At 47.1% G+C, this 13,495-nt stretch overlaps 1 protein-coding gene across 1 annotated transcript in view; it reads left to right on the forward strand.

The window, feature by feature from the left end:
• LOC140507465 (uncharacterized) overlaps positions 1–13,205 on the forward strand; it is a 38,678-nt gene extending 25,473 nt beyond the window's left edge. The window contains exons 3-8 of the mRNA XM_072615546.1: positions 2,985–2,991; positions 6,644–6,775; positions 6,864–7,046; positions 7,490–7,654; positions 11,114–11,321; positions 12,865–13,205. Coding sequence (XP_072471647.1) covers positions 2,985–2,991; positions 6,644–6,775; positions 6,864–7,046; positions 7,490–7,654; positions 11,114–11,321; positions 12,865–13,205 — 1,036 coding nt within the window. The remainder of the gene's footprint in view (positions 1–2,984; positions 2,992–6,643; positions 6,776–6,863; positions 7,047–7,489; positions 7,655–11,113; positions 11,322–12,864) is intronic.
• Positions 13,206–13,495: the final 290 nt, after the last annotated feature.

The following is a 13,495-nucleotide window of genomic DNA, read 5'->3' on the forward strand; positions in this document are numbered from 1 at the left end:
ATGTGATCTTATATGGGTTTTATACATATATTCTTATTAAACACATTTTCACATTAGTCATGTTGCATGGAAGAATTAAAATGAATGGAAAAAACCATAAAAACCAAACCAATACAAAACATCATATAAGAGAAAATAGTCTGCTTCATTCTGTGTTCCATTTTCATAGTTCTTTCTCTCGATGTGGATGGCATTTTGCTTCAAAAGTCCTCTGGGAGTGTTTTAGGTCCTTGCATTGCTATGAAGGGCTAAGTCTATCACAAACAGACCTCGCACCTGTGGCTGTTGTAGTGTACAATGTTCTCCTAGTTCTGTTCATTTCACTCAACATCAGTTCATATAAGTCCTTCCAGGCCTCTCTTAAGTCTTCTTGTTCATCATTTTCATTACATTCATATACCACAACCTGTTCAGCCACTCCCCAATTGATGGGCATCTCCTTGATTTCCAGTTCTTGGCCACCACAAAGACAACTACTATAAATATTTTTGTGCATATAGGACCCTTTCCCATTTCTATGATCTCTTTAGGATACAGACCTAGAAGCAAAATTGCTGGGTCAAAGGGTATGCACATTTTTGTAGCCCTTTGGGCATAGTTCCAAATTGCTCTCCAGAATGGTTGGATCAGCTCACAGCTCCACCAGCAATGCATTAGTGTTCCAACTCTCCCACATCTTCTCCAGCATTTATCATCATCCTGTTTTGTCATGTTAGCCAATCTGATAGGTGTGATGTGGTACCTCAGAGTTGTTTTGATTTGCATCTTTCTAATCAATAGTGATTTACAGCATTTTTTCATATGACTATGCTTTAATTTCTTCCTCTGAAAACTGCCTGTTCATATCCTTTAACCATTTAACCATTTGGGGAATAACTTGTAATTTTATAAATTTGATTCAATTCTCTATCTAATTTGAGAAATGAGGCCCTTATTGGAGACACTTGTTGTAAACATATGTTTCCCAGCTTTCTTGTGTGCTTCTAGTCTTGGTTGCATTGGTTTGGTTGTGGCAATTTCTGAAAATAAGGCAACAATGAAATTTTCCACATCTATCAATTCTTCCTTTCACTTGAACACTTAGACATCATTGTAGGGTTATTAATTGGCCTAATTTCAATATCATTGTGTCTCAGAGAAAGAGAGGCCCTTGGAGAGGGAAAGACATAGGGGAAGGCTAGTCAGTGGATCAGTCAGAACGCACACAATATTTATTGATTAAATTCACCCTATTATATGAGTGCAGTTCGTTTCACCCCAAAACAATTACAATAGTAACATCAAAGACCACAGATCACCTTAACAGGTATAATAATAATGAAGTAGTTGGAAATATTGTGAAAATTACCAAAATGTGTGTGACACAGAGACATGACATGAGCACATGCTGTTGGAAAAGTAGTGCCAATAGACTCCTTGGAATAATGTCTGTAAATGCATCAAATACATAGTAGTTCAAAGGAAACCGCTTTTGTTGAGATTCACTTAACATTAAAAACAGAAACCAAGTTCAAGGACCCAAGATCATTGTGGCATTGAGGCACTGTGCTGGCTACACACTCACAGAAAATCAAATCGGTATCCCATTCTTTGGGCATTCTCAAGCTCTTAGGTTTTTGAGGACAATATCCCCATCTTCCTCATTTTCCTAGTCCCTCAGGTGTCTAACTCCCTACTGGTCATAGGGATCAGAAGTCTAGAGACAGAAGGCATCTTGGAGGTTATCAAGGCCAAAGTGCTCATTTGGCAGAGAAGGAAACTGAGGGCTGGAGAGGTTAAAAAGATTTGCCCAAAGTCAAACGAGTAGCAAACTGCTGGGTCAGGGTTTGAACCCAGGCCCTATGACTGTCTCCACTAGGTGATGCTAGATGCTTAAAGAAGACTCACTAGTTGGTTGGTTTTTCCATTCTTTTTGCCCCTTCTCCAATTCAATTTAACATGATGTGTCTTATTGGACAGGATCATAGGATCACGGAAAAGAACTAAAGTGGATCTCAGAGACCTTTGCATTTACCTTTTTCCTTTTTATAGATAAGGATACTGGGGCCCAACACAAGGTCCTTTCCTCCCTTCCCTGGAAATGACCCTTGTCCTCCTGGTGGAGCTGAGCCTTCAGTAAAATAGGTTACTCTCAGGATTAACCCACTCCATCTGGATGCTGAGGCTGGAAGGGTCAATCCTGGCAAATTAATCCCTTCCTAGTAAGGCTGGGTAAGAATTCTGAGGGAGAATGAAGGATTATCACTTCCAAGTTTCATCATGTGGTTTAAGAACAGTATTCACAAAATGCCTGAAACAGAATTTGAATTCAGATCAATTCTCTATCCGCTACAATACCTGACTCCTATTTCTGTCAGGGGAAATATGACAGAAGATGGCAGCCATGATGGAATGGAATGGCATTTCTATGCTCTATCAGTGGGGTCTGTGTGGGGCTCCCAGGGGCCTATCTAGGACTAGCCTTGGAATCCCTGTCCTACCCAGCGAGCCCAAGGTAGTGACATGGCCAAACACTGTTAATCTTGGTGGGGTGCCTGGTCATGGGTGTCACAAAAAATACCCTCTAATGGGCTTAGAAAAATGGAGTGGGGAAAGGCTAACCTGGTTGAACTCTAGGACACCAGGCTTCCTTGTCTCAAGTTGGAATTATCTGATGGGAAAAGGGCACTGATGCTTCAATCCCACTTAGATCAGACTCCTTCTTATGGCCCAACATCTTTTATTGTGCCAGTTACCCTGCAGAAAAGCAGAAGTCAAGGCTAGGCCTAGGCTGGGCACAGCGCCCTGGGCCTTGCATGCTCTCTGGGAGTGTTGAAATATGCCAAGAGAGTTGAGGGCCCTCAGCCAACCTCAGTCATAAGCTGAGTCTCTTTTATGCCTTCAGCAAAGCAGAAACGGGAGGATTTAGGGAGAGGTTTGCAGAGTTGGAGGGGGTGGGGGGTGGGATCCAGGGACCCATGGATGACTGTTCTCTGGCCCTTCAGCTGTCAGGTACATTGGGTCCCCTCCCCACTTGGTGACCAGGTGAATAATTCAGACAACTATGATCCTGGAAGGTAATAGAGCAGTGGGCTGGTTGCCATCTCTTTGTGAAATATTAAACAGGTTTTTACTGAGTGTTGGATACACAAGCAGGTGTGGGCAGAGGGCATCAGAGTGGCACTTGGGGGCTACCTCCAAGGGATCTGGGGGAAAGGCTGTCAGTGAGGGTTTGGAGGGATGTTAGGCAACATACATACTTGGCATACAGGTGGTGGTATTAGTGTATGATCGTCCATTCACTGCATATGTGCATGAATGGCAATTAGCCAACAAACACATGAATTGAAAGCCTCCTGGATGTAAGACACAGGTGGTGTGGGAATAGGGAACTGATCAAGATATACATCCCCTCTAAGAGATTATGTGGTCTAGTTGTGGGGGAGAAGGTGAGCACACAAAAAAAGGTATTAGCCATGATAGGCACCAGACGGGTACTATAGACAAGAGGTTTTATAGGTGGGGGAAAGGGAGTCAGGTGGTCAGGTGTGGGTGGTCAGAAAATGCTTTCTGAAAGGGACAGAAGAGCAAGGATTTGGGGAAGTGGAAAAGTGGGTTAGTGTTTATGTGCGTGACTGAGCTTGGCACCTACAATCATAGGTGCTTGATAAATACTTTAGGATGGGTACATGAACACCAACTCTTGGGCCATGGTGGGCAGAGCAAGGCAGGGCTGGGAACCTCCAGGAGGAAGTAGAGTCTCTGGAATTTGGATCTGGGCTACACTGCCACCTAATGCCCAACATCTTTAACTACATCCAAATAAAGTAAACCCCAGAAACAGGGCTCCCTCCACTTGAAGTCTGAGAAATTGCGAATTCCTCTACTCAGTATCCCTAACCCAAGAGGCAGAGCAGGACCACGATGATGAGCTTCAGTGTATTCATGGACCCCACCCCTTTCCAAGCCCTGGATTCCCCTTGAGTGGTGAGCATAGCTGACCTCAAGGGGAATTGCCCCACCTTATCAGCCCTGAGATCGTTTCTGTGGCCTTGGGCAAAGTTCCCCAAGCCCCCTAAAGACACCAGACTGTGCTGGGAACTCAACAGTCATGATCTATTTTTCTGGTAGAGTTTTTTGCAGTCAGAGGGTGGGAACCAGGCATTACCTAGTTCTACATTCAAGAATCTAGTCCATAATATACAAACTAAATGATTCTACAATCTAGTCCAGTGCGAGAGGAGGGAAAGACCCCAGAACTCAAGAGACAAAGTTTTATGTACAGAGACATTCCCCTTCAGGAATCTGGCCACCTGGGGTCAATGGTAGAGGCCCCAGAATACTGCCAAGACCATGGGGGAAAGGAATACACTGGGGTATGGGAGGGAAAAAGTTCATCTGGGATGCATCTTCCTGGAGTAAGGGAGTAACTTTCTACACTACTAATTATTCTTGATTGCTAACAAGAATCCAAGTTCAGTTGTTTTCTAGTTAACAAAAGAATACAAGTATTGATCAGTAATCACCCAGGGACAAAGCATTATTGATCCCAACCTAGTTAGAATTCTGCTCATCCTTGTGTCCAGGAAGGGGTTCAATGTCTGTATCCCTCAGACTCTTAATCTGCTTAACTTGCAAAACAGTGAAATTGCAGGAGCCCAAAATAGCCCAGGAAACAGGATTAAGTGGGCAGGTTGCTAAGCCTGGAGTGGAGTGGGGGGGGAGGGGCAGGGGGGGAAGATACTGAAGGATTGAAGATGAGCAGGGATTCTCCCTCCTCAAGCAGAAGTGAAACAACATGGACTCCTTCTTGCCCTTCCGGTTACATATGCCTTCTTCCAGGGTCTAGATATCACCTTTATTTTCCTAAAGAATGTAAGAGACAACTCAGTCCCTCAGTCCTATACCCTCCTCTGAGAAAATGTCCCAAGAACCTTGATCCCCTCTCCTCAAGTCAGGAATCTAGGAGCCAGGGACCTTGGGGATCTGGGGAACAGAGAAGCCAGAGAGAAAAAAACCTAGACTAGGGAAGGGACTCTGGGTGCCTAATGTCAGCATAAGTATCTGTAACCCATTCTAGTTGACAAAGAACAAGGTCATCCCCTGGACCAGTCCCTCCTAAGGGAAGTCTCACCTTGGTTGTGAGGCCAAGAAAAAAAGTGGGACATGGGGCTAGAGTTCCATTCCACTGCTCCCAAGTCCATGATATTCCACAAATGGTGATTCCTTCATTTACCAAACATCAAGGCACTGCTAAGTCTTTAGGGATACAAAGATTAAAAATATACAATTCCTGCCCTCAGTAAACTTGTATTCTACTGGAAAGCAGGTGGAATGTGGTGTCATAGATAATATTATGGCACTTAAAGGTTTGCAAAGCACTTTACATAGATTATTTCACTTGATTCTCCCTATAAGGTAAAATTGCTTGTTAATCCCACTTGACATGTGACCTCTACTTTTACACCTGAAAAAACACACCTAGTATCAGAGAGAGAATTCAAATCTCTGTCTCCCTTTCTTTTGCTTTTCCCTCTCCCTCACCCTTTCCCCCCTCTCTGATTTACTGTTGCTTTTTTCATATCACAAGCATTTCCCAATAACACCCAACCCAACCTCAAGAACTCTTATGATTCAAAGAAAAAACAATAAGTAGAATCAAATCAATACAGCAATTGGATTAGATAACACATGTAACACTTGGGACCTAGGGTCTCCCAAAGGGGAGTCTACCAAGAGTAGGTCATTGGATTTTTTAATCTTTTGTCCTCTGGAACCAAAGTTCATCATTGTCTTTAATCTGAATTCAACACTGAATTTAACACTGTACATTCCTAAGTGAGGGGGCCATCTCTAGTCATCCTGATCTATACCTGGCCACTGCACCTAGATGGCTGTGGAGGAGAAAGTGAGGCTGGTGACTTTGTACAGCCTTCCCTCACTTACATCCCATTCATTTACATGTCATGTCATCACCTTCTTGATGTCATGGTCCTCTTCAAGAACAGAGGGCAAATAATAATTCCTAAGTGATGAGCAGGAGAATGAATCTGTCAACAAACATTTACTAAGTACTTAATCATGTGCCAGGCACCATGCTAAGTGCTGAGAATACACAGAAGCAAAAGTCAGTCCTGGTTGCCAAGGAGTTCCCATTCTAATTGGACAAACAATATGTAAATGACCAGGCATATAGAAGATATTGTATATACAGAGTAGATAGAAGGGGGGTGTTGGAGGAAGCCAGAAAAGCCAGGAAATGGACATGAGGGGACAGTGAATTTTACATCTGTTGTCGACACCATACTAGACCTTGTGAGGGAATCTACAAGTCATAGACTCATGTCCCTGACCTTCCATTTCATCTTATAAATTGTGAAAGCTCCTTCCTCTGAGAGCACCAAGGAAAGATACGCAGACAGAGGTCTGATCATCTAAGGGCTTATCAGCGGGTGACTCTAGCCCTCACTTCAGTGTGATAGGGTCAGTGGAGGCTGGGTGGAGAAGAGGAAGTACAGGTAGAGCGAAGGGGGATGTATATCTCTCTGAGGACTAATGTGTGTGTGTGTGTGTGTGTGTGTGTGTGTGTTGTGTATTCTCTGTTCCCAGGGGGATAAGTGCCCAAACCAAGAATGGTGCCACTCCCCTCTATCTGGCCTGCCAGGAGGGCCACCTGGAGGTAACACAGTACCTGGTACAAGAGTGTGAAGCTGACCCCCACACACGTGCCAGTGATGGAATGACCCCTCTTCACGCTGCTGCTCAGATGGGACACAGCCCCATCATTGTGTGGCTGGTAAGTGCCAGGGGTGTAGAGGATGAGGGAAAGAGGAGGGTGGGCTCCATGACCAGCCTCATGACCTTCCCTTTGCTCTTCTGGCCAGGTGAGCTGCACGGATGTCAGTCTTTCAGAGCAAGATGATGACGGGGCCACTGCCATGCACTTTGCCGCCAGCCGGGGCCACGCCAAGGTGCTCAGCTGGCTGCTGCTGCATGGCGGGGAGATAACCACTGACTTGTGGGGTGGGACCCCCCTGCACGATGCTGCTGAGAACGGGGAGCTGGAGGTCAGGCTGGGCCAGAGAGAGCCAGCAATCTGGGGCTCCAACTGGGATGGGGTGATAATGGGAGCACAATCCAGCCTCTCCCTCTTCTTCCTATCCAGGCCCTCTCTACACACACACACACACACACACACACACACACACACACACACACACACACACACTCTTCCTTTGGGTCCAGTGCCTGACAGAGTTGGGCCCAGGATCTCTGCTGACATCAGCACTACCCCTCCCCTCCACCTCCATGTCAGGAGCATCATTCAGAAGCCCAGATATTCCTGATTCAAGGTCCAGCTGCTGTAACACCTGAATCCCTACTACATCCAAGGGACATCTCAGGTGGGATGTTTTGGGGGAGAATCCTTGTTGTCGTCCCCGCTCAACCTTATGGACATAGACACACATTCTCCTTAACCTTGTTGTATTGGGCTCACCCAGCCTGCTAGCACCCCCCTCACTGCCCCCCATTCTTCCCACAGTGCTGCCAGATCCTAGTAGTGAATGGAGCAGAGCTGCACATCCGAGACCGTGATGGTTATACAGCTGCCGACCTCTCAGACTACAATGGCCACACCCACTGTACCCGCTACCTTCGCACTGTGGAGAACATGGTATGAGCAAGCCCTTCTCCTGGGATACTGCCAATGTGGGGAAGAGCTAGGCTCTTCCTTCAGAGGCAGAGGAGAGGAAGCCAGGTCCTAGAATGAGGTCCTAGAATGAAGAGTTAGAAAGGGCCTTAGATCATTTAGTCCTGGGGTCCATGGATAGATTTTAGGGGATCCATGAACTGAGATGGGGGAAAATGACATCTTTTCACTTTGTAACCCTAAGTATTTTATTTTGTGCATTTAACAATGTTGTTCTAAGAAGAGGTCCATACATTGTTCCAGACTGCCAAGGGGCCCCATTGGCATAGAAGTACAATTCCTTCATTTTGCCAAGAGAAGTCTAATGCAAAGAATAAGCAATTCCCAAAAGCACATAGTAAATGTTAGACGTGACATCTGAACCCAGATCCTTGGTCTTACAGTCCCAGGCTCTTTCCATACCGGGTCCTTCCCTATCCTCTCCCCACCAATCCCTTGTGCTTGATGAGGCCGGTTGGGAGAGAAGGTCATTTCAAGACCAGGCCACACATAAAGGTGCCATCCACATTCATCTTCACCTGGGTCATGGAGGCCAGCAGTAGGAAGAACGTGCCTGTAGAAGGTCCTGAGCCCTAGCTATTCCCTCCCATCCTTATTCTCTCAGCTTGCTCTGGGTATCGCCCTGCTTGGCCCCAGCTGTGCCAGTGACAGACTGAAAGTCACCAAGGACTGCTGCCCCAGAAAAGGAAAATACTCATTGAATCCCTCATTATGGAGTCCAATAAGCAAGCAGCAGCTGGGCCATTACCTGGAGCCCAACACTGGGCGGGGCAGGCAGTGGGATCTCCCTGAGGACCTGTGACACTTAGCAGGCAGGAAGAGTGGGGGCATGGGGCTTCGGAGGTACTAAGGCAGAGAAGACATCCTTCTCATCTCTGAGCTAGCTAAGGGCTGCCCGGCGGGCCAGGGACCAGCAATCCGGAGAGCAACATGGGTAATGTAAGCAGTATCCCCCCCAGTCTTGCAGCTAGTCCTGGGCCCTGAGGAGGGAGGCTAGACATAGAGAGGAAAGGGCTAGAACAGGGATCTGGGCATTCTTAAGGGCATCAGGGTGGGTGGTATCTAGAGGATGGCTACAAGACAGGGGGATATAGCTGAAGCACCTTTACCATTTTCTTTGACAATTGGCACTAGGCTATTCTTAACCTCTTTGGGCTCCTACCCAAAGGCCAATAGCAGTCAGAAGTAAGCCAAGGAGAGCAGAGGTGAAATCTTGTTTGCTGGCAGAGTATAAGATGGTCCTGAAGGTAGCTATTCAAATGTTAGAGTGGATACTCAGCCTAGAGTTGGCCAGTCCTATCTCCAATCTATCCACATTTGACCTCTGGGAATAAATGCAATGTGTTTCTTGATTCCCAACACCCATTCAAAGATATCATCCTCTGAGAAAGGTAGATGCCAGGTCCACATCTCAGAGCTAGCAATGGGGCAAAGAGAAGAATCCTCCCTGTCTAGAAGTCTTGTTCTCAGATACAGCCCTCGGTTCTTTTTCCTTGGCTCTTTAGGGACAAAATTAAGAGCAGTGAGGAGAAGTAACAAAAAAAATTGTGCTTGATACTGGGAAAACCTAACAGTTGGAGTTGTTCAAAAAGGGGGAAGGTGCCACAGAAAGGAGAGAGGGGATGATGAGAGAAAGTACTACTGCTACATCACTTGTCTCAGATGTTATAAACAGGACTCATACAAGAAGGGGTTGGATTGGCTGACCTCTGAGGTCTCTTCCTATGCATATCCTTTAATTCTGTGGGGAGTAAACTGGAGGCCTTGGTCTGACCTTTCCCTCCAGTTTCTGGCTAGACATAAGCACCTGGGGTTAAGGTGAAGTGGGAGCCCTCATCACCCCTTTCTGGTGAGACGTCAAGCAGTTGGGCAAAAGCAGAACCCTACCCTGCTACCATCCCCAGGATCCAAGTATTGGCATAAGAAAGCTGAATCATTTGGCTTTGGTTCACTTGGGGATACTAGGCATGATTCCCTCCTCTAAGAATCATAATCTTAGAATTCTAGAGTGAGAAAATACCTCAGAAATCGTCTATTTCAATCCCTTCATTTTAAAGAGGAAATTGTTGTCCCAAGAGGGCAAATGACTTGCCCATGATCACATAACTAGTTGGATATCCTGGCTCCCTGACTCTACCATATCCCATTATCATGTGAGGATTGATGAACAGAATGGGCCTGAAGAAGAAAAGATTCGAGGGGACCATGATAACTGTGTTTAAGTAGTCCCATGGATTATCACATGGAAGAGACAACAGATTCCTTCTTGGAAGTCTGCACCCTGGGCTTCCCCCCTTGGGGGGAAGTTACAAAGTTACAAAGAAGAGATTTTAGCTTGATGTCTAGGGAGGAAAAAAAGAACTTTCCAACTATTAGAGAGGAAGGGAATAAGCATTTTTAAGTGCCTACTATGTTCTAGGCACTGTACTAAACACTTTACAAACATTTCCTTTAATCTTCAAAACAACCTTGTGAGGTAGATTCTATTATTATCCCCATTTTGCAGTTGAAGAAATTGAGGAAGATAGAAATTAAGTGACTTGCCCAGGGTCACATAGCTAGGAGGTTGTCTGAGGCCAAATTTGAACTCAGGTCTTCCTGACTCCAGGAAAACTCAGGTCCTAAGGTTGGAGCCACCCAGATAAGAGACCATCCTAAGTTGAATAGGCTCCATCGGGAGGTGGTGGGTTCCTGCTCATTGGAGGTCTTCAAGCAGAGGCCAGTTGACCTTCATTTTCTATATGGGTTAGTTGCCGAGGATCCTTATAATTCTGGAATCCTGTGATTCCTCCTCCTTGAGACTCTCACCACTGGGAAAGCCTCTTAATAATTGGAGCTGTCAAAAAGGGGAAACGATGTTTCAGAAAGGAGAGAGGGGTTGATAAAGGGAAAGTAGCTAAGGGGGTCCGAGGTAAGGTTCAGTGCAGTTCTCCAGCAATCTGATACAGCTGTATGCTCCCAGATGAGGTCCCAGATTCAAGATCTTCACCAACAACAGAGCTGAGGCATGTCTGGGCACAGTAATCATCCCCCGGGAACCTGAAACATGGGCCATGGGGAATCTTGGTCTCTTAGCCCTTCCCAGGGGAGAGGAGGCAGGAGTGGAAGCAACTTCAGGGCTTGGATCTGTGGCCTGGCCTAATGGGTACTGAAAATACCCTAACAATTAGAGCTGCTCAAAAATGGAAGTGGACTGCCTGGAGACAGATAGAGAGCTCCCCATCACTGCAAGTGTTTCAAGACTAGGATAGATGACCACCCATGCACACAGAGTGCAAAGGAGCTTCTTGGTCAGGTATGCAAAGGACTCCGTAGCCTCTGAAGTCCCTCCCAGCTCTGAGATTCTAGGACCTCTTGGCCCCAATCAGGGAACTGGAACCCTAGGGACAGGGAAGGCTGTCACACCCTATCATTTTTCCCCAGAGTGTGGAACACCGAGTCCTGTCCCGGGACCCATCTGGGGAGCCAGAGGGCAAGCAGCCAGACTCGGGCATGTCTTCACCCAACACCACAATGTCAGCTCAACCCCCACACTTCGACCTCTGCTCTCCCACCAGCACTCTCTCCAACTACGATTCCTGTCCCTCCAGCCGCTCCAGCATCAGAGGCCACCTGGGGGGCCCAAGGCCTAGTGAGTACCTGGGAGATGGAGAAAAAGAGGAATGAAGTAGAGCATGCTGGTCTACAGGGCTCTTCATCCTCACAGAGGGGCCAGGGCTCAGCAAACCTGTTAGCTGTATTTCAGCCCCTGGGGTGCCTAGAGCCTCCCAACTCCTCTTAGAAAGAGTAGGGGGCAACCCCAGAGATCACCCTTACTATGAAGAGGGTAAAAAATGAAAGGGAATGTCTTAGGCCCAGACCAGGGAGCCTGAGTTTCCCTTGTCCACCTTCCCCCTCCCAGCTTGAGACAATAGCCACCTGTATTTCATCATGCCTGAGGCTTGCTCGGGGTGAAGTAGCTTCCTGTCCTAGGTCTCTGCCCACCACTGCCTCCTCCTGGGAGATTTCTAAATTCTCAACACTATCCAGCCCCGTTGTGAAGAAAGAATGACTTATGAGTCCTAGACAGTCCATGGGTATGCACAGATTAACCTTCACACCCACATACACACACAGGTCACACCCCCATAGAAATGCACACACTCCCTTCCTCAGGCACACCCAGCCATGCTCTAATGAGTCTCTGGCATGACTGTGGGCAAGGTTTGGTTTCTTTAGATCCATCCCTATGCTTGGGGCCGTGGGCTCTACCTTCATCCCTTTCTTAAGTCACTGGACCTAGGGTTCTTAGGCCAGAAGTCTTCAGTTCTTTCCAATCGGTTAGGAAAGCTTCATGAGTTGCAATAGGTTTTAGGAAATTGTTGTATCCCTCACCCCACCCTACCCACAAAACAGACTCTCTCTCATGCTGATCATTGCTAGGAATAGGACAAGGTGGATGGCATAGAGGTAGGGAGTCTGCCCATGATGAGTCAGATCTTGCTTCTATAAGAGATCACTACCCCTATCCAACACTACCTTTGCCCCTCATATTCACCATCTTCCCAATATTCTGGGATTGTTTGGCATTCCTGAGGCTTGGGGTTATTCTACCTAACTCCTGAACCTCTGAGGATCCTCTTTTCTAGTTCATAGATGATAATTAATAGGAAGGTGGTTCCTATTAAAGCAAGAGACCTGTGAACCTACCCCACTCCTAGCTTGCTTACTGAGGTGCTCAGGTCTAACTAACACTATGCTTTGAGGTCCAGGACTGGGGCTCTTTTCTGTAGAAGGCAACAGGCCATATTGAGGCTGTGTCCACTGGCTAAATGTAGAGAAGATAGTCAGGGTGGGGACTTTCTACTGTAGGGGGCTTTGTTCTGTGGCTTTGATTGCCAGATTGGCAAACTCTAAAACATTTTCTAGTACCAGTTGAAGATGAAGGTGTAGAGATTGCCTAGACTAAGCTGAAGAGGTGGGCACTCAGGAACATGGACTTCCCCAGGCTCAGGAATTATAGCTGTTCCCCTGGTCCCCCAAATCTGACTTTGAAAACATGACCCAAGAAGGGCCTCAATGGATACACTTTTGGGCATAGTGTAGACAGGGCATGCTCACCCCATCCCCAAATCTCCATGGGTTCCAGCTGGGCTCCCAACAGTGCCCTGCTTTCTTCTATCCCTTCCTGGCAGGGCTTCGAAACTCAACTGTCACAGACATGCAGACCTACATGGACATGCTGAATCCTGAGACGAGTCTTCACGGCAGGAAGAAGGGAGGCCCCACCACCCCACCACCCCCTCCCAGCTTCCCTCCACCACCCCCTCCCCCTGGCACTCAGATGCCCCCACCCCCTGCTTATCCAGCTCCCAAGCCCCCCAGTGGGCAGCACACAGCTGATATCTACGTTCAGGCCAAGAGCAAACTTCGGCATGTGGAGAAAGAGGCCTTGAAGAGGGAGGTAATGGAGATGGGACCAGTCCTGGCTTGCTCTGACCCCCCCCCCCCCAACCCCCATCCCAGAGCATCCTAACACTAAATCCACAGCCTCAGGGTAGGGTTGTATCAAGAGAGTGACCAGGGGAAAGAAGCTTTCCTAGACAGAGGCTTGGATCTATTAGGAGTCATCCAACCCTCCCAGGAAAGTGTTTTTAAATGTCTACTTGTCCTATTGTGAGGTTATGAGAAAGGGGGGAGGGGAAAGGCAGGGCTCAAGCTATATGGAGGATCTCTTTAAAGGACCTGGATAGAGGAGAGATCTGTTATAGTGAATGACAAAGGTGACCCTGGGGGCAAAGAGATCACAAAGGGGCTGTGGAAGGG

The sequence above is a fragment of the Notamacropus eugenii genome, chromosome 5, assembly GCF_028372415.1.
Source record: "Notamacropus eugenii isolate mMacEug1 chromosome 5, mMacEug1.pri_v2, whole genome shotgun sequence".
Classification (NCBI taxonomy): domain Eukaryota; kingdom Metazoa; phylum Chordata; class Mammalia; order Diprotodontia; family Macropodidae; genus Notamacropus; species Notamacropus eugenii.